Here is a 27777-nt window from a genome sequence, read left to right as displayed (position 1 = left end):
GTACTGATTTATGTATGCATTGTGGAACGGAGCATCCTTCTGGTTCAGGATTTGTGTTTATCCCAGGTGCTAGTTGACATTGAAAGGCATGGGCAAAGAGTCAGTGAGTAGGATTTGTTTTACATAATCGCATTTTGAATTTTTATTTATAATCTCTAAATATTTTTAAGAGCTTAGTCCTGTACCATTCTTTTGTTGTTGCCTGTAACATAGGTCTTCCTCCATAGCTGACACTGCTTACTCTTTGTTTTTCAAGACTTGGAGCAAAACCTCTTTGTGTTATTTTTGCAAGCAGAAGGGAAAGGGTGTAAATGCATTCTTCCCACTCATAGCACGGAGTTGGAAATGTTCTCAGCACCCACCAGTCTAAAAGAAGATATGTGTCCAGCCACCTTAGCTTGCTACAGGGTGGAGAGTGGAAGATAGGCAACCATACGCTCGCTCTCAGGTCTTGCAGTAGGCAGTGATATCCCATGCCTTGGAGGTATTAGGAGAAAGATAGATGACGGCAGCTGTTCTTCAAATGTCATGATTTCCAATCCGTGGCGTATAAGCCTTACCCAGGTTACCACATACTTCATGACAAGAGTACAAACAAACTCTGTATCCATGACCTCTACGTGCTATATAACATTAGTGCAGTCTTCCACTGTAAAGGACACTTAATTTTGATGTCCTAGTGTATAGATTCACAGCTGTGATAAGAGCTGAAATTGTGAAACTTTTTTGTGAGAATTTTTTTGTGTTGATAAATACTGAGTGTGGTCCTCTTAACTTTGTTTTCGACATTGTCGTGTGGACCTCCCGGCTGGTCTGGTTTAAAGTGCCTTTTCTCCATCTCATATCAGCCAGATGATAGGGAAGCTTCCTTTGGTAGGTTTACGAATTTGATCCTCGCTCTTTCTTATTGCACAGCATTAGATAGCAAAAAGAAGGATTGAGCACTGTGTTTGATTATTACCACATAGCAAGTACTGCTGCAAGACAGCTCAGAAAATGCTGGTTTTTGTAGTCATAAAAGCCACAGAAAGCATGAGCATCAGATAGAGAACATTCTGTTTTCACATCTCAGCCTGTTGTTTCGGGCATTTCACAGACCAAGGAAGCTTCTTCCATCAGTTAATCTCTTAGTTGGTGTGAACGAATTCTTTTCTTTGGGAGCTTAAGGATACATGTCCCCTCTAGTGCATGTATACGCCTCATGGTCCAGCTGGATGTCATTGCTTTACAGTACTTATTGGAGTACTCTATGGCCCCAGGCATCCAGCCCAGGATGCAAATGTCATATATGTCCCAACCTGCTCAAGCCTTTCTTGCTCCCAGCAATGCCTGGCTGTTCCTTGTTAATTACTGTAAATATTAATTGTCCATTTTATACAGTTAGCAAGCAGTGGGTTGTTGAATGATAAAGTATTTTGAGAGGGTTGCATTTGTTTTCTTTTGGGGGATGCTTTCTTTGCAACTCTTAAGGTGGAACTTAATTATTAAGTTGCTGACAAAACTTGATTTTCAGATTTCAAAAACTACCTCTTATACAGGACAGTACAGTGATATTCAAGTTCAGAAGATGTATTCTCTGTTCAGAAGAGGGGCAACATTGCATCTAGATAATGTTCTTCAGTCAAACCCTGAAAGCAATTCTAGAGTGAAGGAGTAACTCATGGAGAAGTGTATAAATTCGGGCTTTTCTGGTTTTCCTGGTGCCAACCACAGTGATTTTTGTCCCCCTGGAAATGGCCCTGCAACCATGTACTCCTCAACAGTTATAAAATTAAAAAAAGATACAATTCAAAAGGTAATTCCACACAACATTTGGAAAAAAAATAGGTTTTTCCCTCCAGGAAATAAATAATCTAAACGCTTTTAAGCCTTCTTGCTGACAGCACAAGTGGCTTTCCTTTAAAAAGGACTCCTCAACTTTTACGTACCACATGGTCAAAAAAGTCCTATAATTATCATAATGTCAGTTTTGTCACAGTCTAGGATAATCGAATCAACAGAGCTAGTGCTACAGATCTTGGTATTATCTTCAGTTGCAGAATTTTCAGCAGATCCAACCTTTCCTATACAGGTACTTTCAGAACAAATGAGGCTCGTACGGTTAACTACATCAGGCTCCCCAGCCGCAGAAGCCACGGTATCACACCAATGCTCAATGCCAATTTGCACGATGGTTAGGCAACCACTCTGGCAGCTGTCAGAGACTTAGTTTCTGCTCTGTCAGTTATTTCAGCATTCTTCTAACCACATCCTGCTGTAAGCAGAAACTTCGGATCTGTCGGTGGTATCGTTATGGTTTGAGAAAGCCCGTAACAATTTATTGTTGTTTAGACAATTATTCTATCACCTGATGACCCCTCCCCACCTGGAAAGGGGAATTGGGGAAAGCGAGGAAACACGAGGTTTGAAATATGAATAGATTTAATAGGATAAGACCAAATAATTAACAATAATACTAAAGGACCAGTATTAATCCCGACACTAATATAAGATACACACTCCCAGCCGTGGACAGCAAATGTCGGACGCTGCGAGCACTGCGGCTTCGGGAGGAAGGGAAGGGCTCAGGGGTCCGGTAGCGGGGCAAGGAGTTTCTCTGGACTGCCGTCATCGAGGGAGAGAGACACTACGCAGCAAACTTTCTAATTTATATCGAATGTGACGTTCATGGTATGAAATAATCCTGTTGGCCAGCCTGGGTCAATGCCCAGGCCTCGCTCCTCCTCATCCCTGCACGTGGCAAGGCTTGAAAACAGTGAGACCTTGAATCCCGCATAGCCTAGCTGGGTATAAAGGAAGTATTTTCACAAATTCAGACACTAGAGTCTTCCAAAAGCAGAGTTTTCCCCAGCATTAGAGGAGAAATTAGTCCTATGTCGCTCAACACAGGACAGGTATTAGTGAAGAAACTAACCCAACAGGAATGCAGACCAGCACTTCTCTCTCATCACCTTTAGAACGCACAGGCTCAATAGAGGACAGTGGAGAAATTGCACCATCCAAATGATGGCTCAGTCCACGATGCGAGTAAGGAGCAGGGCCCCAGTGACGATAATGCAGCCTTCTCCCCGGAATCCACTGCACTGGCTTTTAGCTAGTACATTCACCTTGGCCGTATGGGGGCTGCCAGATCTTCACGGGCTACATGGCTGAGGTGTAGATTCATCTTCATATAACCATCCAGAGAAGTTGCTGCGAGCACTGCGGCATCTCAGAAAACCACACGGAAACACATACATATTCAGAAACACAACTATTTCAGATTGCTGTTTGTATTATCGTCTTCCCCAGACAAGGCTCCTAATCCTACAAATTTTGCCTTGTCAAACTGTAATTTTAATAATTTTGATTTTAGAAAAGTTTTTTGTTGAAGAAAACTTCGGAAGGCTGTTGGATGTTATTTCAGTGCCTGAATGGAGGACTTCCGTTTTATCAAATATTGCAGGGTTCAGTGCAGCTGCTGTAACAGTCCTGTACCATTTAAGCATCAAGCTTAAAATAAGGAAGTTAACTTGAAATACCTGCTACAGTCACAGGAGAGCTTGAAGCTTTTTGTTTGTCCATTTGTTGAAAACAAAAGACAGTCTCACTTTTTATTGAGAGGGAAAAGCTATTTCACTGTCCACTTTTAAACCTGAATTACAAGTTGCAAGCTGATTATGTATTTATTGCTTGAATCTGTATTGTAGTAAACTGCATAGTTTGCACTGTGTAGACAGCAAAGAGACAACTGCGTGCAGCAGGTGTGACCTCCACATCCACGATAACAGCTTTAGGTATATCTGGGATCCTCTGCCTGTGTGTTCTCAGTATATCTAGTGTAGCGCAAAATACAGTTATAGACATTTGGAGTGTAGTTTGTTGTAGGTACCAGGAAGGTAGTGGAGTAATGAAGTGATTCACTTCTGTAATAGATCTTGTGGATGGCAAGGAGGGTAGTAAAGGCCTTTTTAATGACTCTTTAATCCTTCAATTCTGATCAGCCTTGGAGTACTCTGACCGCTCACAGGTCATGCACTTTGTAGGAGGTTGTAAACCTGTCAGGGGGTTATGTGTGGAAATAAAAAAGAGATTTCTGGAAAGAAGATAGGCATAATGTCTCCATGGTAAAGAAGATAATTGTCTTTATAATAATAGGACTCAAATTGTAACAAGATTCTAGTTACAAGAAAAACCATCTAATGCTAAAGATAGTAAGTACTGCAGTAGATTGGTGGGGATTGTGAACCTCTCTGAAAGAGGCTTAAGTAAATGTGTTGTTCCGGGTAGTTTGCAAACTTTGGAAAATTAGGTCAGCTATTCTCCTTCCTACTACCAGAAGAATACCATTTATAAATCACAAGCAGCAACATATATTGGTACAAATGCACAAACAAAAAGCAGCAGTTACCTCGCCTATAAAATAATAATGGTATTTGCGAACAGCTGCTCTAACCCCCACCCATCCTTTGACCATGTGCAATCAGAAAGCTGCTATGGAGAAGCAGCTAGAAGGTGCCTGGAGCTTTCCTGTCTCTTTCTGTTAAAGGTTGACTGAGAGTATAGGTGCTGCCTTTACATATGTTGCTGACCAAAAGTATCCGACGTGGATCTGTTTTCTGAGTACACACAGACTGTACAGCAGAACAAAGAGATCCTCCTCAGAGTTAACAGGTAGCCAAACATTGTTTGAGCCATAGAATACGTGCTGAATTCTCAGCTAAAAGTGCAATGTTATCTATTTTGTGATTTTCCTATGATTGATCTCATTAGCATCTTTGGCAGTTATAGTATCTTTTTGTGTGCATTGAAATTATATTCTTATAGCTGTTCGTTCCTGTAGTGCTCAGAATTTAATTTGTCAGAAGAAAATTCTTTTTGTTTTGAAAACAGTATTTTATTCTTTGAAGAAGAGTTCCTATGTAAAACTTGCATGTGAAACAGTATTTGATCGTTCTTTTAATCTTCTTGTAGGCCATAGAAAAACATCTCATCAGAAAGTCCAATGGAGGACTGACCTTCATCGGGGAGTGGAAGAATGGGCACCTTGAAAGAAAGATGGGCCATTTGACCTGTTTTGCAGGGGGAATGTTTGCCCTTGGAGCAGATGGTTCCAGAGATGATAAAGCTGGACATTATTTGCAGCTTGGAGCTGAAATTGCACATACATGTCATGAGTCGTATGACAGGACAAGTAAGATACATTGCTAATCTAATTATTCAGTAGTTGAAATACAGAAATTTTTGTAGTTATTTTTAAGATTTGTTACGGACCTATGCCTTGTCTAACATGCACTGTTTATACCAGTATAATTTTTTTTTAACATCCATGTATTTACTTCTGATCTACATCATAGTAGATTTACTAAATGTAAAACCAGATTTTATGTGGTTCCTTCCTGCACGTTTATCCCTAGTTTTGGATCAGTCAGCTAAGACAGGTTATATGGGTGCAGGGAGGAAGGAGTCTGTGTGAACTCGTGTCCTCCCAGACATATGTGCTGTTTTTACAGTTACGTAAAGTGAATAATTTGTATAGACACCTTTCACTGTAGTGCATTCTGGGTACATTCTGGGTAAGTACAATTAAACTACAGAGGATGGAGATAAGTATGCAAACTGGGAGATGGCCAAAGACCTGACTAGTGAGGAGGCAGTATCAGACTTCACTGTTGGACTGGAAGTTTCTCAAATTCAGTCTTTTTGACCAGGTTTATTTTACATCTTTAATAGTGATGTGGATGCACAAAGTTGGGGTGTGCTGATTACACTTATGGTGGCCGTAAAGTCATAAGACACAATTAAAATAGAAGAGTCTCAGAATAGTAAACAGGAAGATCTTGAGGACTGGACTGCCAGAAATAAAAAGTTCACCAGAAAAAAGGCAGGAGCTCTTTCTTCTAAATGGGGAGTTGAAAAATGCCAGTGCGGTCCTAATCTGTATCAGGTGAAGAATTTTCAGCCGACATTAGAGAATATTAACACCGCCTTAGTGGACACGTATAATTTGTCATCCAGAATACACTGTAAAAATCTGAATTTCAAGCAGAATAAATGCAAAGAAGGACCAACAGAGTGATTAGAGCAACGGAGCTTTTACCTTACAGTGGGAAAATAAGAGAGGTCAGCCTAGTAAAACAATGCCAAAGAAGGGAATTAATTTTGTTGTCATCTCAAGGCGTAAACACTGAAAAGAAATAGAGTTATTTTAAGATATAAACAGCACAGTTGTACCAAGAGCAAGATTTGTAAGCTCGCAGTGAACGTAGGTTGGAAACTGGAAATGGCTTTGTGTAGCCATCAGAGAATTGAGCTTCTGAAATAACTTCCTAGTAGAAGTAATGGTAACTAAAACTTAAAAGCAGTTTTAAGATGAGAATTGATGTATTTATTCACAGGATTACATATTATTGTATAGCTGCCTGTAATTTTAAAGAATTCGATTTGATGGTTGTGAGTGATACTTTTGCCTGGCTAGCAACAACATTTAAAAAAACAAAAAGAAGGGGAAAAATGAGGATGATTAAGGAAAAAGGTAGGACATAAGTAACTATTATTGCATTCTGAAAAATCAAATGTTTAATTTGACACTTAAAAATAAGCAATACTGAGTTTTCAGTTGCTTGTGCAGCAGTCCTAACTTTATTTGCTCAAATGTTTATTCTGTACCCTAAATAAGTCAAAAGACAGGGGGATAAAAGTTTTGGTTACATATTTAATGACTGTAGACTGTATCAGAACACACACGTGAAGAAAACAGACTGAAAGTTGTACAGACAGTTATACATTTGCAATGTCCTAGTTTTCTTTTGTTCAGTCCTGTAATCAAAGTCACGTGGATTATTTTTTTCCTGGACTAGTTTTTCAAAGAAAATACAGATCTGTTAAGTGCAAATTTCAACTTCTTAATTATGCTTTAACAGCAATATTTGAGACATAATTGTACGCCTTAATGACAGGACTAGCTGGTTGCAGAAAAAGGCTGTCTTTCAGACGGCAGACAGTTTATCAGACAGCTGGTAAGTTTGTTTCAGTCACAAAGGGAAGAGCCTGATCTCTCTCTCCTGTAGAGCTGGGAGAACTCTTGCCCCAGTTGGTGTCCCCAAAGGAGACAGCAAGGTGCTGAGGATACAGAGATCTTTTCTTCAGATAAACCGTCCAGAACCGTCCTTTCCTGTGTCTTCCCAGGGTTGCTTATAATAAACTACATTATATGCCTGGTTTATAATATATTAGTGTAAAAATACTACTTCATGAAGCAACCTAAATTTCCATAAGAGCTGAGCATAAGAAAAAGAAAAAATAAATGCTATTTCAGGATCCAGTCTCAGCAAAATCAAAGCAGAATTTCACAGAACAAACACACTTCTTTTCACCCTTTCAGTGAAGAATTTTTTGCTGATACCTCCCCTGGCGCAACTTGAGGCCGTTTCCTCTTGTCCTATCACTTGGGAGAAGAGACCGACCCCCCCCTCACTACAGCCTCCTTTCAGGTAGTTGTAGAGAGCAATGAGGTCTCCCCTCAGCCTCCTTTTCTCCAGGCTGAACAACCCCAGCTCCCTCAGCTGCTCCTCATAAGACTTGTTCTTCAGACCCCTCACCAGCTTCGTTGCCCTTCTCTGGGCCCACTCCAGCATCTCAATGTCTTTCCTGTAGTGAGGGTACCCAAAACTGGACACAGTACTTGAGATGGGGCCTCACCAGTGCCGAGTACAGGGGGACCGTCCCTTCCCATATAATTTCTTGGAGTGCCCAATAACATTGGAAGTAGATATTAGTAAATTATTAAGGATTCAATACACCAGCAGGCTACAAAGCAAGAGAAGTTGTCACAGTTTCTGTAGGTGATGCATCACCAGAACTGCCTGAGATCTAGCTTCTTTGGTGGATAAGAATAATACAGCTGACATGGTTTACCTGATTTCCAAAAGGCTTTTTCAGAAGTTTTCTACTACGGCCTTTTAAGGATATTAAGCAGCTACAGCATACGTAGCAAGTACTTGCACGGAGGAAAAAAACAGTTGTAGTGTAACAAATAGAGCAGAGATAAATAGTAAGCTCTTGCAGTGGACGAATGGTGGTTAACCAGTGGTACTCTGATATATTTGATATATGTATATTTATGTACATATGTGTATCTATATGTATAAAAGTATATTATATTTACATTTTGTATTTTAATGTGTATATATGTATATGTAAATAAAATATATGTACCTTCTGTTTATCTATACCTACATACACATGTATCAGGAAGAGGGCAGGAACAGTAAGGCAAGTGTCCCGCTAATAATAACTTTTTTTAAAAAAGCTATTCAGATAGCAAGGATGAAAGAAAGCTGAAAAATTGCACAAGGACCTTATGAGGTTGAGTAATTGCATAATAAATTACTAAATTAAATTCAGTGTAGTTAAATGTAAAGTGAGGCACCTATGAAAAAATTATTCCTAACCTCACATATAAAATTATGAGCTCTTAACTGACCATTACAACTCAGGAAATTGCTCTTGAGATTATGAAAATGTCAGCTCGGTAGCAGTTAGGAAAAACAAAGTGAGAAAGAACAAAATAGAAAATGTCATTATGTCACTGTATTAATCTTGTCCACACTTTTAGTGCTGTATTCAGGCTGGTCCTCGCATTTCACAAAGGATATAGTGGAATTGAAGGAGTTGCAGAGAAAGGCTAAAAGGAAAACTAAAGGCAGGGAACACTTTCCATTCAAGGAATGACTGAATCGGATAGTGTTCTTCAGGGTGGAAAAGGGATGGTTTAGGTAGGATAAAACAGATATGCAAAATCATTAGGGGACTGGAGAGAGTAGCTGGGAATCAGTTGTTCACTCTCCTCTCCAAGACAAGACCTAGGGGCTATCGAATGAGTCTAGCAGGAGCCAAGCTGAAAATGGAAAAGAACAAAAAAAAGTGGTTCTACACTGGAAGAGATAGTAGAGATGTGGGACTCTTCACCAGAGGTTGTTTTGGATGCTTAGGGCATACATAGGTTTAAGGAGACACCAGGTAAGTACTCGAGAAATAAATCTATTAAGAATTACTGACCACATAAAAAAGTATGTCTACTTTGGGAGAAGCCTTGAGCTTAAAAAAAATTGGAGAGTGGTAGAGAAGCTGGAAAAAGGTATCATATGTTCTTGGACTGATCTTCCCCTTCCCCATGCTTGTCTCATTTTGGCTGCTGTTGCGGACATGATACTAGACCAGACGAACTTTCATCTGGTGCAGTATGGCCATTCTTACCTTCTTAATTTTGGACAGGTAGAACTCTGTATCTAATCTCATTGATTTTTGCAGTAAAAATTGTAATTCTTTTTTTACTGAAACAGGGAAAATAAACATTTTGAAAGAACTATCATAAACGTTTCTTGATGGCATTTTCCTTATCACGTGTGTGGCTGAAGGAATGCGTGGTGCTTTTTTCTGTTTGCATCCAGAGCCATACTCCCTTGAAACAAAAAGGTTAAGGAACTTTTTTTGGAATTTTTCTGCTGGGGCACACACGGGGAAGCGTTCATATTTTTCATTGTAGTATTCTAAGGTTTCCCTTTCAGACTCGTGAGACCATGGTTAATTTGAGCCTCTAGACCATAGGAATTACATGATTAATCTCTCCGATAATTTTTAAAGCTTGAGTGCATCTTCAAAGTTCAGTGCCTTAAAAATTCTCTGCCAGAGCGGGGTGGGGTGTACAGCTGTAGCTAAGAGTGCATTATTTATGTCAAATTTGAGGGATAATGTGTAGCTGTATAATAAAAAAAAATATGTGATTGCATCTTCATATTGTAGACAGTTTTTCTACAGGTACCTCCTTTTTATATGAATAGTCTTCCAGATGCTGACAGAGGGCCGTTACAGCTTCCTTTAAGGGCTGAAATAGTGAATCTCTTAGTTCAGAGATTTATTTTCAGGTGTGCTAAGTTTTCATTGCCTAGTTGTAATAATTGAGGATCACATTATGAAGCACATCAGTTACCATGGCCTGACAGCACTTCCCTAAACCGAGTGAGTTTGGATAAAGATGCAGGTTATTTGAGATGGTGATACCTGGTTTTGTTCCAAGATCTTTTGGCGCTGTGCTTGGTGGGATCAAAGGCCATCAAAACCTCTGTTGACCCTACTTTTTTTCTTTTGCTTGTGAAGAACTGATGTCGGTCACTTTAATTTTATCCTATAATTGAATGCATTAACGTGTTTGTATTCTTAGCGTTTCATTAGTTTTCAAGAGGATTACTGTACTCCCATCAAGATAGGTAGTTTTCTCACAGGAATTGGATAAATTATTCATAAGGAAAATTACAGGCCTCAACAATAGGAAATATTTATGAGACTTCTTAAAGACAAGCTAGTTTCTGCTTTTCTCACATGCTTGGGATATAGCAGTTTCCTAGCCACCCTTCCTGCAAAGATTGGTAAGGAATAATTTTATATTTTTTTTCCCTTTCCTCTGCAGCATTAAAGCTGGGTCCAGAAGCATTCAAATTTGATGGAGGTGTAGAGGCGGTGGCAGTGCGGCAGAATGAGAAGTATTACATCCTAAGACCAGAGGTGATTGAGACCTACTGGTATATGTGGAGATTCACCCACGATCCCAAGTACAGGCAGTGGGGCTGGGAGGCAACACAGGTAAATGTATTAATTATCTGTCAGTAAATTAATTTTACATATTTTCCTTTTGTAGTCACTTTCATCCCGTGGTACTGAAACACTTCAAATGGTAATTGATTTTCACGAGTCCCTGTAAACATACGGGGGTGCGCGCAGTTATTCCTGTTTTGCAACTGTTGAAACAGATGCACAGAAAAGAGACGTGTTCGGCATCATAGAGCTGATGAGTTTTAGGGATGGAAATAAAATCCGCTGGTCAGGACTCCTGCTGTTATCAGTAGTCCACAGCCCCCAGGAGAGGTAATTTATCCTGGGAAATGAAAGTGTATTATAAATAACTTTGTTAAGCATGTGTTAGCACTCAGATTAGATTAAAAGACAAAGCTATTCTTAGGGTTTCTTCTTGGTCGGCTATTAAAACAGAAATGGCAGGAAAACTGTTCTCAGATGGGTTGTAGACTAGAGAGCACGTACATACGTGTATGTGGGTTGGTATCATGGCTGTTTCTTTTCTTAGTTGTCTGACTGGAAGGAAGGAAATTTGCCAGTCAGTTTAGATTTACTCAATTATAACAAAAAATTACATCACTAGAAGTAGACCAGAAAGGGAAGTGAATAAGTAATGGCACATAAGGCAGAACTTAAAAGTTGTTGCTAAGGTATTTTAGAGATTGTTGCTGGTTTTGAATAGCTGCTTTCCTGGATTGTTGCGTGTTTTAACTGAATTCCCAAGTGTGAAAATGCATCTGAGTCTTCCTCATTGGAAATGCTTGTAATGGTCTACAGAAGCCCGGACTCATTGTAAGACTCTTAGCAGAGGTCTGTTGCTCATGGCCTTCCTTCATTCATCCTTTGTACATAGGTGGATAACTTCTTTGTCTGATAGTCATAGATTATGGGCTATATGAATAACTAGGTTTCATTTTCACATGACAATATAATATTCTAGTTGTAAAAATTATTTGTAATCCCCAAAAGACTTCTTTTAAATGCTTCCTAGTGCTGAACTTGTGAGGTTTTTTTGGTCTCATGATTCTCACTGCTTGCACCCCGTGGTCTGTACTGAGGTTGTACAGAACTAATTTGCTGACCAAGCAGTTTTCTGGTCGTCTTCAGGATCTGTGCATTACTACAGCTCCTCCTCCACTTTCCTGCTATAACTCCAGCAGCCTTTGGAAACACAGCTGAAAGCCAGTTTCAGACATGTGAATAAATATTAAAGATAACAAGACGGTAGTGAAATATTTTGAGTATAGCCAACAGAGATCAAGGAAGAGATGAACCAAGAGCCTGGAGAAAGTTTATTCTGCAGGTGAAAGCCAGTTTCGCTCTGAAGGCAAGAGACACAGAAAACGGACTTGAAGGAAGAGACCTGTTGAGAAGTCTGTATTCATCAGCTAGAAGATAGTTAAGGCAGGTTCAGAATATTCAGCTGAGTTCATCCCTATCCTTCGCTCAGCGCCGTTACAATCATGTAGAAAAAATCAAGTATTTTAAGATTGTGTCTTAGCCTTGGTTTTGCCTTGTAGACTATTTAGTTACAACCAACATTGTTACTCTGGAGAGAGGTTCCACTTTTGTCACATTTGTATTCCAGAATGCATTGCCGTGCTCTCTAAAACATCAAACACTGAGTCACATCATCCCTCCTGCCCAAACTATGCATGTTTCTAATATGACAAAGAAACAGATGTAGTAAACTGCTCCTTGCCACTGTGTGTACTACAGATGCTTGCTGATCTAACGCCCGCTCCTGTCAGGAGCTATGGCTGGATGATCCAAGCTGAGATTGGGTCCTTTCTACTAGGCCAATGAATATACAAATATAAATTTTCAAGGCCAAGTTCTGTCTCTTAAGCAAAGCACGTCTTTTGAATCACATTTTGTTTTGTTTTCTCCATTAGCCTTCATATCATGCTCCCCATTAGTGCTTTCAAACCCAAACCCTCCCTCCTCCTCTGCCTCCAATTTCCTCTGTGTGCAGGGTAGGATTTTATTTTATCCTTCTGTCAACCTGCATGGGAGTTGTGTAAATCAAGCAGCCCACGTGCTTAACTGCCTCTGTCCTTACAGAGTGCCTTTTTTTTTTGCTTGCTCCCTCAATAAAGAGTTTCTTTATCCAACATAGCCGTAAAATATTTTTGCACTCTTCATAAATGGTTTTGCATACCCCTCCCTCCCACAATTACAGATTTTCTTTCCCCTGCTGTCATGCTAACCCAGAAGCTCGGGCAGTTTTTTGTTCCCCATGGTTTTCTGTTCCCTGCATATAGATAATAAGTTCATGTGTTTGCTCCTCACACCTACTCACTACTTTCCCTTCTTCCCTACCGCACACAGCTCTGGTTGTGTTTATTCCTCCATTTATAAATAAAGAAGAATCCGGTATGACACACAGAGCACTTGGCTTGCTGCTCGTGTACAGCACTGTCTGTGTTCGCTTTCCATTTGCCTTTCAACCACTGAAGCATACTTTGAAATCTGTATTACAGACTTCCCGTGGTGAATGAGATTTTCTTCATCAGAAGTCTAGTAGTTCTTTTAAAGTTTTGGGGAAACTGAGTTTTGTTTCCGAGTTCTAAATGGTCTTATTTTTGTACATTGAACCTGGCGTTTGATGACTTCTTAGTGGTCTCGCTTGTTTCCTTCTTTGAATGCATGAATACATCCCTACCCGAATGGATTGGGTTAGTCCACCGATACGTTAGAAGTCTGCTTCTCTCATTTTAAGAACTCTTCAGAGATCATCCAGGATACACTGCAGAACCACCTGGCTTTTAAGTATACTGCATTACTTAAGTCTCTTTAGCACTCCCAGCCCAGATCTCTCTCTGCCTTTTATCAATGGGAATTTGCACAGAGGGCTGGATTGTGTGCATGTGCACATCTTTGTACTGTAACTTCTTTATCTGTTTCACCATTGGCAGCTTTTTTGTGGCTTTATTATCTAGATTTTTGCACAAAACTTGGACATTTTAGTGCAGATGTTGTGCTTTGACTAAGGCCTGCGTTGTCACATCTCTCCAAATCCAGTGTCTGTGGGGGAAAAACCAGGAAGTTGAATCTTATATTTCCTCAGTGATCATAAATCTCTGTGACAGGGTCTTTATCTCTTTCCTAATAAAAAAAGGCTAATTCTCCCTAATACTATACTTAGCAGTAGAGACAACATCAATCTCAATTGTACTGGGCCAGCCAAATTGGATGATAGTATGCTGGGGGGCTGGCTGAAGTATTACAGAAATACACATGCAAGATATTCAGGGTAAATAGAAAAAATGGCTAAGATCCTTTTAATTAATTATTTGAAAATTATTTGAAAATAATTTGAAATTATTTTAAAATAATTTTAATTAATTATTTGAAAGCAATAAAAGCACTGCCTCACAATAGGAATGTAAAGCCAATTACTGATCTAAGCTATCTGACTGAAGGGTTCAACTGTTTGGGACTTGCGTATCTGACTGAGCAGGATTGCACCAGGGAAGCTGCAGAGTTCATTCGGAGTTTCTACTTAGAGTGAAAATAATATATAAGACTTCAGGTTCAGGCTAACTTCAGGCAAATTGAGGACTGACAGTAAGATGGAGCAGAAAAACCTATAGGCTCTCTACTTAGTGAAGCAAAGTAGAAGGGAAGGAGGCAGGTATAGGTTGGAGGTGGAAGAAACGGGTTCAGAGTTCATGGGTTGGAAGCTGTGAGTACCACAGAGAGGTGTTTTGGGAGGTAAGCTGGTGGAGAAACTGGCACAGTTTTTATGAGCATATTGTTGGCATAGTCAAGAACAGTCACAAATGGAACCACAAAAACACCCTCAGAGGAGCAGAGGGAGCTGGGATCCCATCTAGAGGCACCTCCAATTTTAGTTCCAAAGGATTTAGATCAACTCTGACCTCCCTGTATACCACAGGCCCTGAAATTTCGCTTTGCATCGGTTTTGAGCCAAGACACGTGTACTTGGCAAGAGTACACTATTGCATATTCTTCTCTTCCACTCTTGATTTGAATAAACGGAACTGGAAAATCCACTTCTCTTGATAGTTTGTTCCATTATTTAATTACTTCTGCTGTTAAAAATATATGTTTTATTTCCCATTTGAATTTGTCTAGTTTCAGCTGCCAATCACTGGATTTTCCTATGACTTCCTATACCGTGTTAAAATGTATTTTATTCCCCCATGTTTTCTTTCCAAAGAGTTTTTATAGATTGCAATAAGCTTACTACCGAGTGTACTTAAGATGCTAAACAAATTGTATTGTCTCCCACTGTAAAGCGTTTTCTCCAAGTGTCTGCACCCACGTCAGTTCATCATCCTTTTTAAAAAATTAATTCTAGAATTGCATATTCCAGTTTTGACTTCACCCACAGATCTGTGCAAAAGTAAAATTATATCTCTGCTACTGTTTACTATCCCTGTGTGTACACCTGCCGCAACATCCTAGCAGGAACTCATACTGGATTGTCTCATGCGGCCACTGAATTCTTTTAAGTGTCTCTACTTTCCAGGCTAATCTGGTTCTGCAGTTACACAGCCTCTATGTCTAGATTTAGGATTATGTACCTGGTTATATGAAACTCATTTTGTTTGGGCCCCAGTCGCTGCCAGAGTATACTGTCTGCAGTTATTTACCCATGTCATTTTTGCCAGCAGCTGTGTTGCAGTGACTGATAAAAGTTCAGACTATTCCTTGTGGATCTCTGTTAGAAGCAGCTCTATTTGGAGATGATTTTACATTGCCAGCTTGTTCTTAGACCACTGTCAGTTGGTTTTAAATTAAGATAGTAATGTCAATATGATGTAGTGCTATTTTGTTTTATCTTAATGTCTTATGGTATCATGTCAGTTGCTTCAGAAACTTTTAAGTTTATTACACCTCTACAGTTACCTGTATTTGTCAATTTGTAGACCTCAAAGAATGAAATCAAGCTTGTGAGCAAGGTAGTTTTCTATAAACCCATGCTGCTCAGTGTCAGTTATCGTCTTGTTCTTTTAAATTTTTTTTCTTGTTTTCCCATAATTATTTGGGACTAACATCAGATACACCATCCTAAAATTGTTCAGTCAGCCTGCCAATGCCTCGTAATAGTAGCATTGCCTTGATATCCTTCCAGTCATCTAAGACTTACCTGTATTCTAGGGTGCAATAAATTTAGCATCATTTTATCAAGGAAACTGGTCTTCAGCTCTCGAGCAAAAAGAGTATCCAGGTGGCAAGTCAGATGTCTCTACACCAAGTACTTTGAGATCAGTGTGAAGGCAGAACACTGCAGACTTCAAGTGCCTTTTAAGCAGCTTGTCTACAGCACCAAACTTTTCAGCCAGTTTCCTGAAGTTCTGTACACCTCTGAATCAAGGGCAATTTGTTTATCCGTACTTGAAGAAATAGCTGTATAGCAGTGTTTCGGAGGATTTTTTCCTCTACAGTTCATTGCCACCTGCAGTGTCCAGATCACTGATCAACTCAGATAAATCCTCTCCCTATCCTAAACTCCAGTCTCGCCAGAGCCTGTCTCCCCAAGGAGAAATTTCTGAAGATACAAGACTACTTGATAATTGTAAGGTAAAATAACATCAATATAAATCACACATTTTCTTTCTTCAGGCTTCTAGGCCTGCCGGCTTCACCAGTGTTGCACTCACTTATCCAAGCATGAGACCTCTACGGCACAGAGCAGGATCTCAGTGCTATCTGTTGTCTGCAGTCTCCAGAATAAATGAGTTGTGACTCTTAGGCTGACTTGGAGATTTAATTTTTGGGGAGGCAGGGCACAATGTCCTAACAGTGGTACCGTTTGTTCCTTCTTTCATTTTGCCCCAATCACTAGCAAGTTTCTCCTGTCCAAGCCGTGGAATAGTGTCAGGGTTGCTGAGCCGTTGACCAGAGGAATGCCTGCAAGGTCAGACTCTGCACGCTAGGAATTCTGCCAGGATCGTAACTGTTGGAGCTTCTCCTCCAGTCTTGCCACGCTCCACAGCAGAGACAAGATCGTGTTCTGCAGTATCATAAAAAAGGGGATAGTGGCAAGACGAGGCATTTCATTTCCTGCCTAGAAAGCAAAAGTGCTTTGGCTCTTGTTTCTTCATATCACACCTGCCTGGCGGCTGTAGGACTTGTGGGAAGGAACATGCAAATGGTTCCATAAACAGTGTATGTATTCTTTCTTTCCTGTTTGGCTACCATGTGATAGCTAGCATCACTTGTGGTATGCAAGAGCATGCAAACAGAGAGATTGTCATGCGTGTGATGCTGTTGGGTGAGATGTGTCACATACACCTTCCTCTCCAGACTGTAGAGAAAACCTGGTCAACCCAAATCCCAACATGTGAATGGTCTCAGCGTAACCCTAGCCTGCACAGGTAACCAGATCTGAAAAGAATTCATCCAGACACTTTCTCCTTATAGCCTCAAGTCCCAACAAAAACAGGGAGCGTTTCCATCCAAACTCGGAGAAAGCTCCACTTGAGATAAGGAATTACAGGAAGAATTAGATTTTCCCAAGAAAGAGAGTACCCTTCTTGACATAAGCTCAGGCTCTAGAGCAACCACCATTCCAGTAACATCCTTTTGCCAGTCTCTCCTCTTGCTTCTTTAAAAATCTTGGTCTTCAGAAATTTGAAAGAACTTTGTACAATCTGGATTATTCTTTGGTCCGTGAACAACCTCACATTTCCACAGGTTAGGAGTGTGTACTAGGAGGAGGTGAATTATAGTACCTGGTGTGCTATAGCTTACTGTCCTTGGTACCTTGCTTATTTGCCTTTTCCTTCTCCTTGCTTATTTGCCTTTTCCTTCTGATTTCAGTGATGGGATCTGCCAGCATACTTCAGGTCCAATGGAAAATTACCCTTTGTTTCCCAGTATTTCTAGTAAAAGGCTATATTAATGACTTTGAAGAGTTAATTTTGATTGAATTTGTTTTCTCTGCATAAAAAGGGACATCATTCAAAAGTTGTTTGCTCCCCTGCCTTGACTCCCCTCAGCTTCTGTTGAGTATAACTAGCAAAACTCAGAATTAACGAATATCTGGGTCTAAAACACCATGTGGAGAGAAACTTCGTACAGGCTAACGGGCTGAATCATAGATTACTGAACTACAGGTAGCTACATTCAGTAGCTGGTAATGACAGACATCCTGAGCCAAACATTTTCCTTCATCACTGTGCCTTTTCTGTCCCTGCATGAATCTATTAAAAGAGTTGGTGTCTGCTGAGGAAGCACTGCCAAAGCAGCAGGGAAGCACAAATAACCTGTGAATCATTTCAGAGTCGTTTCTTTGCGGCCGGTTTTAATGGCTGATATCCTTGTGTGCTGTAAGGTCGTGCGTGTGAGTGGAATAATGAAAGCGTAGGCGAGAGGTGCTCTGAGATACTAACTCGTTCTTTCCAGTCTCCTCCTCTTCCATTGTGCTTTTTGCAGTGCTGTGTTGGAGCTGACTAGCTGGGTGATTTGTGAATCGTGGATCCGTTGGCCCCTTTCTGCATAGAATGTTTATGGATTTAAACGGCATGCTTTAAAGATAAAGAGCTCTCCGGCAGCCCAGCACACAAGCTGACTTGAGTTTCAACTGTATAAAAGGGAAACAGAGAAGAGCACATGTAGGAGTTTGAAATGTGGGGAGAAAGCAGCAGCTGGAAGAGTTTATAAGGTGAAATCAACAGTCCCTAAAGACGAGTACAGTATTTTATTCCTATTTCAGGAAGTCCCTATGACTAGCTACTAGTCATAGAGCTCCTATAACTCTTCGAACTCTTCCAGCTGCAAAATCCAGGGATGTTTGTCTTCTTCCTATGCACCTCATAGCACACGTTGCGTTGATTGACTGATGGATGTTCTGCTCAGTGTTACCTATGAGGAGCCGTACCAGCTCAGAGCAAAAGTCTACTGATTCCATGTCCTGTCATCAATATCAGTCAACAGAATTCCTCAGAATACTTTCTTACCATCTAGCAGTTTGCCAGTTGTGGTGTTTTTAGTAGCCCTGGTGGGATTTTACTTCTCTGTGTGTCCAGTACCTTTTCATTTTTTTTGGTCAGCACAAACTGTTAACATCCACAGCATCCTCTGACAAGGAGATTTGCAACAGAGTAATGCAGCGTGAAAAAATGCAGCTACCTCCTTTGTTGATCAAGCCTGATCCTTTAACGTTTCCAAATTTTGCTCTACAATTAAACTCTCCCTTTCCTTTCCTCTTTGCAGGCAATTGACAAGTATTGCCGAGTCAGTGGTGGTTTTTCTGGTGTCAAGGATGTCTATTCCTCATCTCCTACGTACGACGACGTACAGCAGAGCTTTTTCCTTGCTGAAACTTTGAAGTAAGTTCTCTTTACTCTTGCATCTTCCTGTAAAAGCTAACATCTAAATTCTAGAAGAATACCATGGATCAACAAATAATCTGCTGTCTTGTCAGGGGGGTTTATGGTTTGGGCTGTTTTTTCCCCCAGCTCTAGAGTCCCAGATCAGCCCATTTTACCAGCAGAAAACATAAGTGCAATTTCCCATTCAAGAAGCTTATATGCTTCAGATATGCTGATTTGATGTGTCTTAAAAAAGCATGTGCCACGCTGTCATACTGTAGAACCTGTTTCTCCTGTGTGTGTCACTGTGAGGGAGTAAACGCAGGGAACAAAAGTCCTTCATGCCCTTGGATGATTTTTCTGTATTTATCCCACAATATATTTTTCTAGAACGCTTTTTGTTGTAAGCAAGAGTATCAGGCGTATTTTATTCTCTCTTACATACTTAAATATTTTCAGTTCAGTCAAATCAGCAGGACGTCTGCGGTCCATCCTGCAGAAGCTAATGCACTCTGTTGCCTATTTAGTTCAAGTTAAAATGCTCAATGTCACTGGTCTTCCACCAGGTTTCTTTTTAATTAATAACAAAAAATGCTATACTAGAATATGCCATAATAATAAGAAACAACAGTATAAAAATTGGAATATATTATGGAGATTTTACTAAGAGATCCATTTTTAAAACTGAGCTAATGTGTCATGGCTACTCATCTCCTTCATCATTGACACAAACCAGCTATCAAGAGCACTCTTTAATCACACGGTCGTGATCGCTCTGGGGTTGTGCCTATGAAGCAATGTCTTCTAACATGTGACAATTTTCTCGATAGTCAAGTTACGTCAGCAAATTTGGTAATACACTTCTGGCATTGAAATCTGCCGAGATTCCTGTATGGGTTATCTCCCTGAAATCCTCTGAATTATATACTTTTGGAAGAAAAGTGTCCCAAGTTGGCTGTATATTCCCTACCCTTTTTTTTCCCCTCCTGCATAACAGTTTGGTGGATGTTTTATTTAGTTAAATCCATAGACAGAAGCCACTGCTGGTAATGTGAATGAGACCGGAGCTGCAATTAGGAGACTTAGTTGTTGTCTCTGCTTATATAGCCACTTTCTGCCAACATGTGATGGAAGGGATGATACATATGTTGTTGCACAAACCTGTCGGCAACGAAGACTCATTAAGGTGCCCTTTCTGTCTTTACAACCCAGTGATATGATGAAAAAACAGTTGTAACCATTTGGCAGTCTAGCATGCCATGCAGGCTTTGCGGAATAAACAGGGTTTCTATACAGCAGCAGAGTTTACAGTATCAACAATATCAGATTTTCAGGTTTTAGCTGCAGCTGATGTATGTGAAGATTGATTTGGGGTATTGGGAGCTCAAATTGCAGCGGGGAGAAAGCAGGTTCTGAAAGCAGCAGTACTGGTGCCTGCCTCAGGCACCGCAAGATGTTTCACTCGCAAGAAGGGGCTCTGAATTCATCACATATAAGGGGAGTCTGGCTATTCTGTCCTTCCGCTGGCTCCTTACGAGACTCCTCTACATAGTTACAATACTTTCTTACCCCATGTTATTATTATAAAAATAAAGTCAGCCACTGCTACCTGCTGTGTTGTCTTCATTAATTTTATTTCACTTACTCCTTTGAGTTCATTTTCTGGAGCCTAAAAGCTATACTCCCAAAGAGAGAGGCAGCAGTTTCAAACAGGTCCAGTCAGAGAAGCAATACCTCCCCAGGAGGTGATCTTAGGATGATTGATCTGCCTATAAAAGCCAGATCAGAGAATGAAATCTGCTCCTAAGGGACTTCTGTGGTGACAAGGCTGACCTTTGAAGTATCGCCAGAATCCTGTCTGCATCTTAAATAATGACAAGGAGATACGAAAATCCACTGATGTATCACTCAATAACTGGATGCGTTATAGTGCAAGCATGGCAAAAGAAGGCAGTTCTAGGGAGGAACCGAGAAATGTTTATTGGCTTTTGGTTTGGATCATTTCCTGCTTGTGGGACAAAATGGAGTTTTATTGGAGAACTGGATATTAGGTATTTGATGTTGATGCTATTGGCATAGCCAAACCAGAAACTCCTATCACCTTGAGATAAAATAAAGAATATAAGGTCAGGGTAGATCAAATGGCTATGAAAATAAAGACGGAAGGGCTGGGTGTGATGCCATGAGAAAAATGTTGTCCCTCAAAAGAGGGGCATAAAACATGTGTTATAGAATTCCTGCTGTGATCGTCTCTGCTATTGACGATAACTTCTGCAACTTCGTTCCCCTCAAGGTCAAAATTTATACCCCTTCCAAACGTGCTGCACAGATACTTTGTCTCATCAGAGATACTTGCCAAATTATAGTGTTTGGACAGTATGAGTGGCAAGAAGATAGTCGTTGAGTGGGAAGGAGCAAGACGTAGAAATAGGTTGCTTAAGTTATTCAAAGGAAAAGCATGAATCAAATGAGGAAGGTGAATTTGAGTAAGATGAAACGTTGCTGCTATGGTGAAAAAGAGTTCGGAGAGCGGCAGAGGGAGAAAGCAAGGAAGGATTAAGGAGGAAAGGAAAGACATGACACTTTAAAGATGAATGAAAAATGGAGAGAAAGAAACTAGATATGCAGGACGAAACTGAATCATCTCAGCAAGAAATTTTTATCTGTAAACAGTTAATTGGTGAGGAAGTGGAAAAAAAAAGTAGAGCTTCACTGACTTGTGCTGTGGATACAACCGGCAAATAAAGGTAATGGGAAGACGATCAGGCAGTGACACACGACTGTAGATAGTAGTCTGATTGAGAGAGAGCAAAGTGACAGCAGCCTCAGCAGAGCGAAGGCAGAACAATGTGCATCTGCATTCTAGATGTGACAGAGCCCAGTAGTGGAAATGACACCCCTTCCTTGTCACATGCTGCAAGACCTGTCGTTTTCTGGATGGGAGGAAACCAGGCTGAAGGAGAAGCTGAGAGGTCCTGTACATCCATGATGTTATCACAGAATCACAGAATGGTAGGGGTTGGAAGGAACCTTTGGAGATCATCTAGTCCAACCCCGCTGCCAGAGCAGGGTCACCTGGAGCAGGTTGGACAGGAGCACATCCAGGCAGGTTTTGAGTATCTCCAGAGGAGGAGACTCCACCACCTCTCTGGGCAGCCTGTTCCAGGGCTCTGCCACCCTCAAAGTAAAGAAGTTTTCTCTCCTGTTGAGATGGAATTTTCTGTGTTCCAGTTTGTGCCCATTGCCCCTTGTCCTGTCCCTTATGCTTGCATTTCCCCAGTCAGGCTTCCTGGAAGAAGGGAAATGCCTTTTGAATTTTAGCAATGGAGTTTGGAAGCCTTGACAAAGATCCCTTCTACCAATATCTCCCAGAGATCATAGCACAGCCACATTCAAAAGTGTGTAGTAAGAAAAAAGAACCAAAAAATACTCTTCTTCCACACATGTCCAGAAACCTTAACTTGGTTACATGCTTCATTTGCTCTGCATTGCTTTATAATGTACAACATTTATGAATCCCTTCTGCGCAATATATTGGCCCATTTCTTCCCACAAGAAGCTGAACCAGCTTCCAGCATGGTGATGACAAGTCAGATTATCTGGCGTGGCTTACTGGCTTCGCTTGTGCTTCCTCGAAATCTTTGTTTCCAAAACCAAAAGTTATTTGGAGAAATTCAAATGTTGTCTTCATAACAACTTTTCATTGAAGAGCTTGATCATGATAAAAATGACTTTTCAGATCATTATAATGGGGAAGATAGCGTGTGTGCTATATGAAAATGGAAGCAAGTAACTTGTTTATAGCTTTAGCTGCTAACTTGGGTGGCCTGAAGCTGCTGTGTTGCCCCTTCCTGTCTGTTACTCTGTTTTAATACTCACCATTTTTCCTCTCTGTCTTGATATCTAGGTATTTGTATCTGCTTTTCTCCAATGATGACCTTCTACCATTAGACAACTGGGTTTTTAACACAGAAGCTCATCCTCTGCCTGTTTTACATTTAGCCAACACCACACTGTCAGGAAATCCTGCATATCGATAAAAACAGCTCTATGAAGAGGAAAAGAGACTGTTTTCAGCTCTGATTTGTTTACATGGACCACTTGAGACTTTAAGCAGGAGAGGAGACAGACACTTGATAAAAACTAGACCTCTGAGTCAAGCAAATACTGGCGTGAGAAACAAAGCTCTTCAACATATAGATAAGTTAAAACTGAAAAAAAGTTGTTTTATACATGACCAAAACACATTAGTGTGGTATTTGCAGGACAGAGACTTCATGTGCTTTGAACCCTAGCAAGACATCGAATCTACTGTTTAGTATAAACACAGCAGCATACGGAAGAAGAGGCTTTCCCATCCAGGGAGAGGAACTTGCTGCAGTTGGCTGTTGCAAGGAACAACACATCAGTCACCTCTTCAGATCGGGTGGGTTCCAAATACCTAGATTTTATTTTTCTTTTTTTTGTGTTTGATGATGGCATGAACAAAGCAACAACAAAAAGCAACATCACTGCACCAGCAGCATCAGGATTTGGATTTTTTTCTGTACCTGTCTGAATTTTCTAAGGAGCATCTGTTCGTCCAGACTGGCAGCCATTCTCAGGGCCTCTAAGCTATTAAAACTCAACTCTAAACTATAAAAACTATTGCCTCCTCATTTTCCCTTTTCAAAATAATGCTGAAAGATCTGTGCCGTATGCTTACATAAAAAAAAAACCAATTAGTAAGCATTTGGTCGTTTGTTCACCGTCAGCAACGTTGGCTTAGTTCATTTGGCAAGCTACAGTCACAGAGTCTGGAGCATATCGCAGGGGTAGGAAGGAGCTTAAGTTTCCCTTCCTCACAAATCCTGTCAGATGGAAAAAAACATTCTCTTATTAGCTAAATAAACAGAGAGAAAAACAGTCTCTCATGATTTATGTAACGAGATACAGTATACGGCACTTAAAAATGCTCCCCCTTAGCTAAGCAGCAGAAGTTTGTTGCTTTGTATTTTTCCACACAATCAAGATTGTTCCTAAAAGTTAAATTTCATTCTTTGGATAGTATTCATGGAACCTTCTTTGCAGGTATGTGTATAACAGAAGCCCCAGACTGTCTTTGATTTAGTTTACAAAACTCCTTTTGGTGCTTCAGTACAAAGCCAACATGATCTTCTTTGGAAACAACATGCATTTGAGTGGAAAAAGAAACTGAAGAGTGTCTTTTTCCCTTAGTTTATGAGAAATGAGATGCTGTTTACCTGCATAGGTTTTTTTTCCCCCGAGTACTCCTAGGCTGTGCAGGACAGTATCACTTGAACGGAGTCTGCTTCCGTCTTCATTTATTTGCTAAAATAAGTTTGGGCTTTTCAAGTGTATCTCAATCTCTTTTTTTTTTTTTTACCATTGTTTCAAAATCCTTACAGCTCAAATTATTCTTTTCAATCCCTCTGCCATGGGGACTGGCCCCTTTGCTGAAAAGGAGCTGTGAGGTGCTCCTTTTCCTCCTAATTAGTACACAGGTTGAGTCTTATAAAAAAAATCTTGATTGTGTTTTCATACTAGAGTGAGTGGAAGAACTCGTCATTGAGCTACAGCAGTCCAGCCTCAGATCTAAAGGGAGTGAGTGCTATTTCTCCCCCTTAAAAATGTTATATATGAAGTTTTATATACAAAAGTTTTTCTCTGCACGATATTATAATATATCTGACTGTACATTGTAGTAGGATTTCCCCCATAAAATTTTTCTTCACTTGTCTTTGACACTAACTTAGGCACAGAAATCATCACACGATCTAAGAAAAAATGCTATCAGATGCTTTTTTTCTGGACAGTTACTTTAGTTTAAGATGAGATAGACATAGAGCTTGGAATAATCTCCAATCTCAATGTTTTTACTTTAATACCGGTTGCTTAGTTACTGTAATTTGCAGCAGTATCTTAAAAATAATTTAAGAACTGATAAAGTGATTGATATAGTAAATAATACCGATTCAACTAATTGTTTATTTAAAATTAAAAGTAGCTTAATAAATGGGTTCTTCTTACTGGTCCCACATTAATTTATTTGTCTAATTAGTATTCAGCGACTTGCTGAAGAGCTAGTCATTTTTCATTTTCCAAAGTTCAGATATGTTGTGTTTTCAGATTGAGTTTTTTCCACCCCATGAGAACTGTTATTAGTTTAAAACTGTACTTGATTGCATTCTTCTCCTAAATCTCTCTGGATACAAAGGAGAAAGAGGAAAAGCAGACTCTTCTGCTTATTAAAAATAATAATAAAAAAAATAAAGGAAAAAGGAAGGGGGGGAGGAAGGGAAGAAAAACGCACTTTCCACCCCATACACCCATCCCCATATACCTCCTGATAAATGCAGATATAGAATGGCTGCCAGTCTGTTCAGAGAAAGGTCAAGAACAGAAATTTGGAGTCTCAGAAACAGCAAACAACTTCTCATTGCTGCCTCTTCCACCTCCTCTTGTGAATTAAAGAGCAGCCCTTCAAATTAATTCCTCCATGAATCCCAATGGGTTAACTCACTGCCACAAGAAAGCTTGAGTTGAGGACCTAAGCCATTTCATGTTATGGGATGGTATTTTTCTCAAAGCAGATGTACAGTACTGCTATTTCTTCTTTGTGTAGACAAGCAGCAGGTACCAAATAAAGGACATTTGTTTCTCGTTTTCCGGTTACCCCAATGGCTGTCAGTTTCTACTCAATCACTCTCTAAAATACAAACTATCCTTATCCTCTAGAAGCTACTGATGTTTATAGTCTATCAAAAATAATGCATTTTATGGACTAATTGCTGTGTCATTCATGAATCTCTCCATCCTGAGATTTCTTAGAGCAAGCTGAGTTTGGAGGTCATGGGTTCTGAGCGAGGTGGGTGCTTAATAACGAAGCACCACGGATACTGAAACTTCTGACTGAAGTGACGTGCCCTCGTTCTGGGTCCTTCACCGAGAAGTGGGTTCTGATCTGCAGAATGGCATTATGTGCAACCCAAAGTTCAGACTCTTTTCCCTCTGGGTGTGTAGGGTACAGTAGAATATTGCCATTTTCATTCTGTTGCTGCTGTCTTACATACTTTCATGAAGGTAGGGTGTAAATTTAAGCACAAAATGACTTTTTAGTCCTAGTTGTTTCCGAGTCTTGCGCTGTATTCTCTAACAAAACAATCCTCGTTTTCTTTAGGTAGCTGTCCCATTTTAGCAATTTCTACACTATCCTCTCCTCATACAGGATGAAATAAAGAACAGAAAATCATGTATGTTTTTGGCACATTGGATTTGGGCAAGAGCCTGGAAATCCCAGAATTGTCTGTTTCCTGTTTGCATGCAGTCAAAACAAGGATGTTGGGTTCTTTTCCTAATCCAAGCCTCAGGCTTGCCTGTTGGTCAGGATCTGCTAGCAGTACATTTTTTTTCTTAACTTGACAGCTTGACTTTTCAAAGAAGCCAGGTTCCTGCAGCTTCCATTGACCACCCTGCAGCTGTGTGTGTCCTGCAGTCAAGAAGTCAACTTCTTAGCTTTGTCCTCTAAAGGAAAACAAAACCTTGAATGATATTTTGGGTATTCATTTTTCTGCATAATACAGTCTTTAAAACTGTATGCTTAAGGAAAGTATGGAAAATAGTAAGTATGCTGGAGTAAAGGGAAAAGCAGGTAGTTCCCTGTGCCATTCACACCTTTGAGGCTCCTTTAGCTCCCTACTCCAAATTTGTGGATCGCTGTCTTCTACCTCCCAATCACTGACATATTCCCACCCAATATTTTACAAGATTTGTATGTTGAGTATCCAGGTTCTGAGAAGAGAAAATAATTGCACGCTCCCTGTAATACCATCCTTTAAGATTAAAGGTCTACCCTGTGCTGACTTAGAGCTAAGCAAAGCCCTACCGGGCTGTCTTTTATGATCCCCTCTCCTATCCCTCAGGAAATGATATTACAAACCTTCATAATGCCACTCTCCCTCTTCTGAATGGAGAAGTGGTTAATAGCATTAAACATTAAAAGATCAACAAAGTAACCTGGCATCCACAGGAAATGGTGAGGTAGTTTACATCTCAGGGCTGTAGTAACAGGCTTTTAGCAAATTGAGCCTGTTATGTACATTAATAAGTCTAGTCCATGGGGGACAAATAAGAAACGGGCTTCTTGTTACTAGAGAAAAATGAAAGCAAGCTCTTGATCCACACTGTAGTTCGGAGATCTGTTCACCCTGGTAAGACATCCCTCTTTCGCTCCTTGAATTTTGAGAAACAGTCTTTGACTCAAGAGTTTGCGTTGCCATACAAAGAGGAAACCCAAGCTCTCTTGCAAGTTATGTGTGTACGACTGTAGCAGAGATGACAAGCACTACCCTGCTTCGGCTGTTAGCTCCTTCTAACAAACTGCTCTGTAATTGCCCAGAAAAGTTGGGAACCACCGAAGTTGAAGGAGGCAGCCTGACTTGTTATGGTGAATTGTTGCCTTTAATCCTAATCGCTTGGTGGAAGTTGGATTTGCATTCTGCCTTTATTCTTGCTTTGTCTAAAATTCACAGATTATTTTTCGTCCAAAATAATAAAAGGGCAAAAGTCTATCTTCTGATGTGGAAACCTTCTGCCTCTGACCTGGAATCCTGCATATGTACTTTTTACAGATTAAAAATAATATTGTATATAAAAAAGATTGAATAAAGAATGTCTTTAAGTGAAAAAGGTGCATTTTGTGTCCTTTGCCTTCAATAGCAACCTCCTGTAGCGCTGGACTGTGAAGCTGATCCTCTTTCATAGGCTTGGTGGGGCTGCAGCTTTTCTTTCCCCTGCAGCTCTGTTAGGGACTTTGTCAACTTAAACATGTAGCAAGACCCCCTATTGCAAAAGTAAGCCCCTGTACCCCTTCCTTGCT

At 40.2% G+C, this 27777-nt stretch overlaps 1 protein-coding gene across 2 annotated transcripts in view; it reads left to right on the top strand.

Annotated features, from left to right (window-relative positions):
• The window catches only part of MAN1A2 (mannosidase alpha class 1A member 2), a 139221-nt gene extending 111662 nt beyond the window's left edge, over window positions 1-27559 (top strand). The window contains exons 10-14 of one of the 2 annotated variants that reach the window (XR_010073388.1): window positions 4954-5173; window positions 10448-10620; window positions 18802-18917; window positions 22807-23325; window positions 26325-27558. Coding sequence is in view for 1 of the 2 variants with exons in the window: in XM_063353067.1 (XP_063209137.1) it covers window positions 4954-5173; window positions 10448-10620; window positions 18802-18917; window positions 22807-22939 (642 nt within the window). In the remaining variant the exon portion in view is untranslated. Of the gene's footprint in view, window positions 1-4953; window positions 5174-10447; window positions 10621-18801; window positions 18918-22806 lie in introns of both variants that reach the window. The other variant, XM_063353067.1, reaches the window with a different exon arrangement.
• Window positions 27560-27777: the final 218 nt, after the last annotated feature.

Source organism: Chroicocephalus ridibundus, chromosome 1, assembly GCF_963924245.1.
Source record: "Chroicocephalus ridibundus chromosome 1, bChrRid1.1, whole genome shotgun sequence".
NCBI lineage: Eukaryota > Metazoa > Chordata > Aves > Charadriiformes > Laridae > Chroicocephalus > Chroicocephalus ridibundus.
This window is presented reverse-complemented; position numbering and strand designations above follow the sequence as displayed.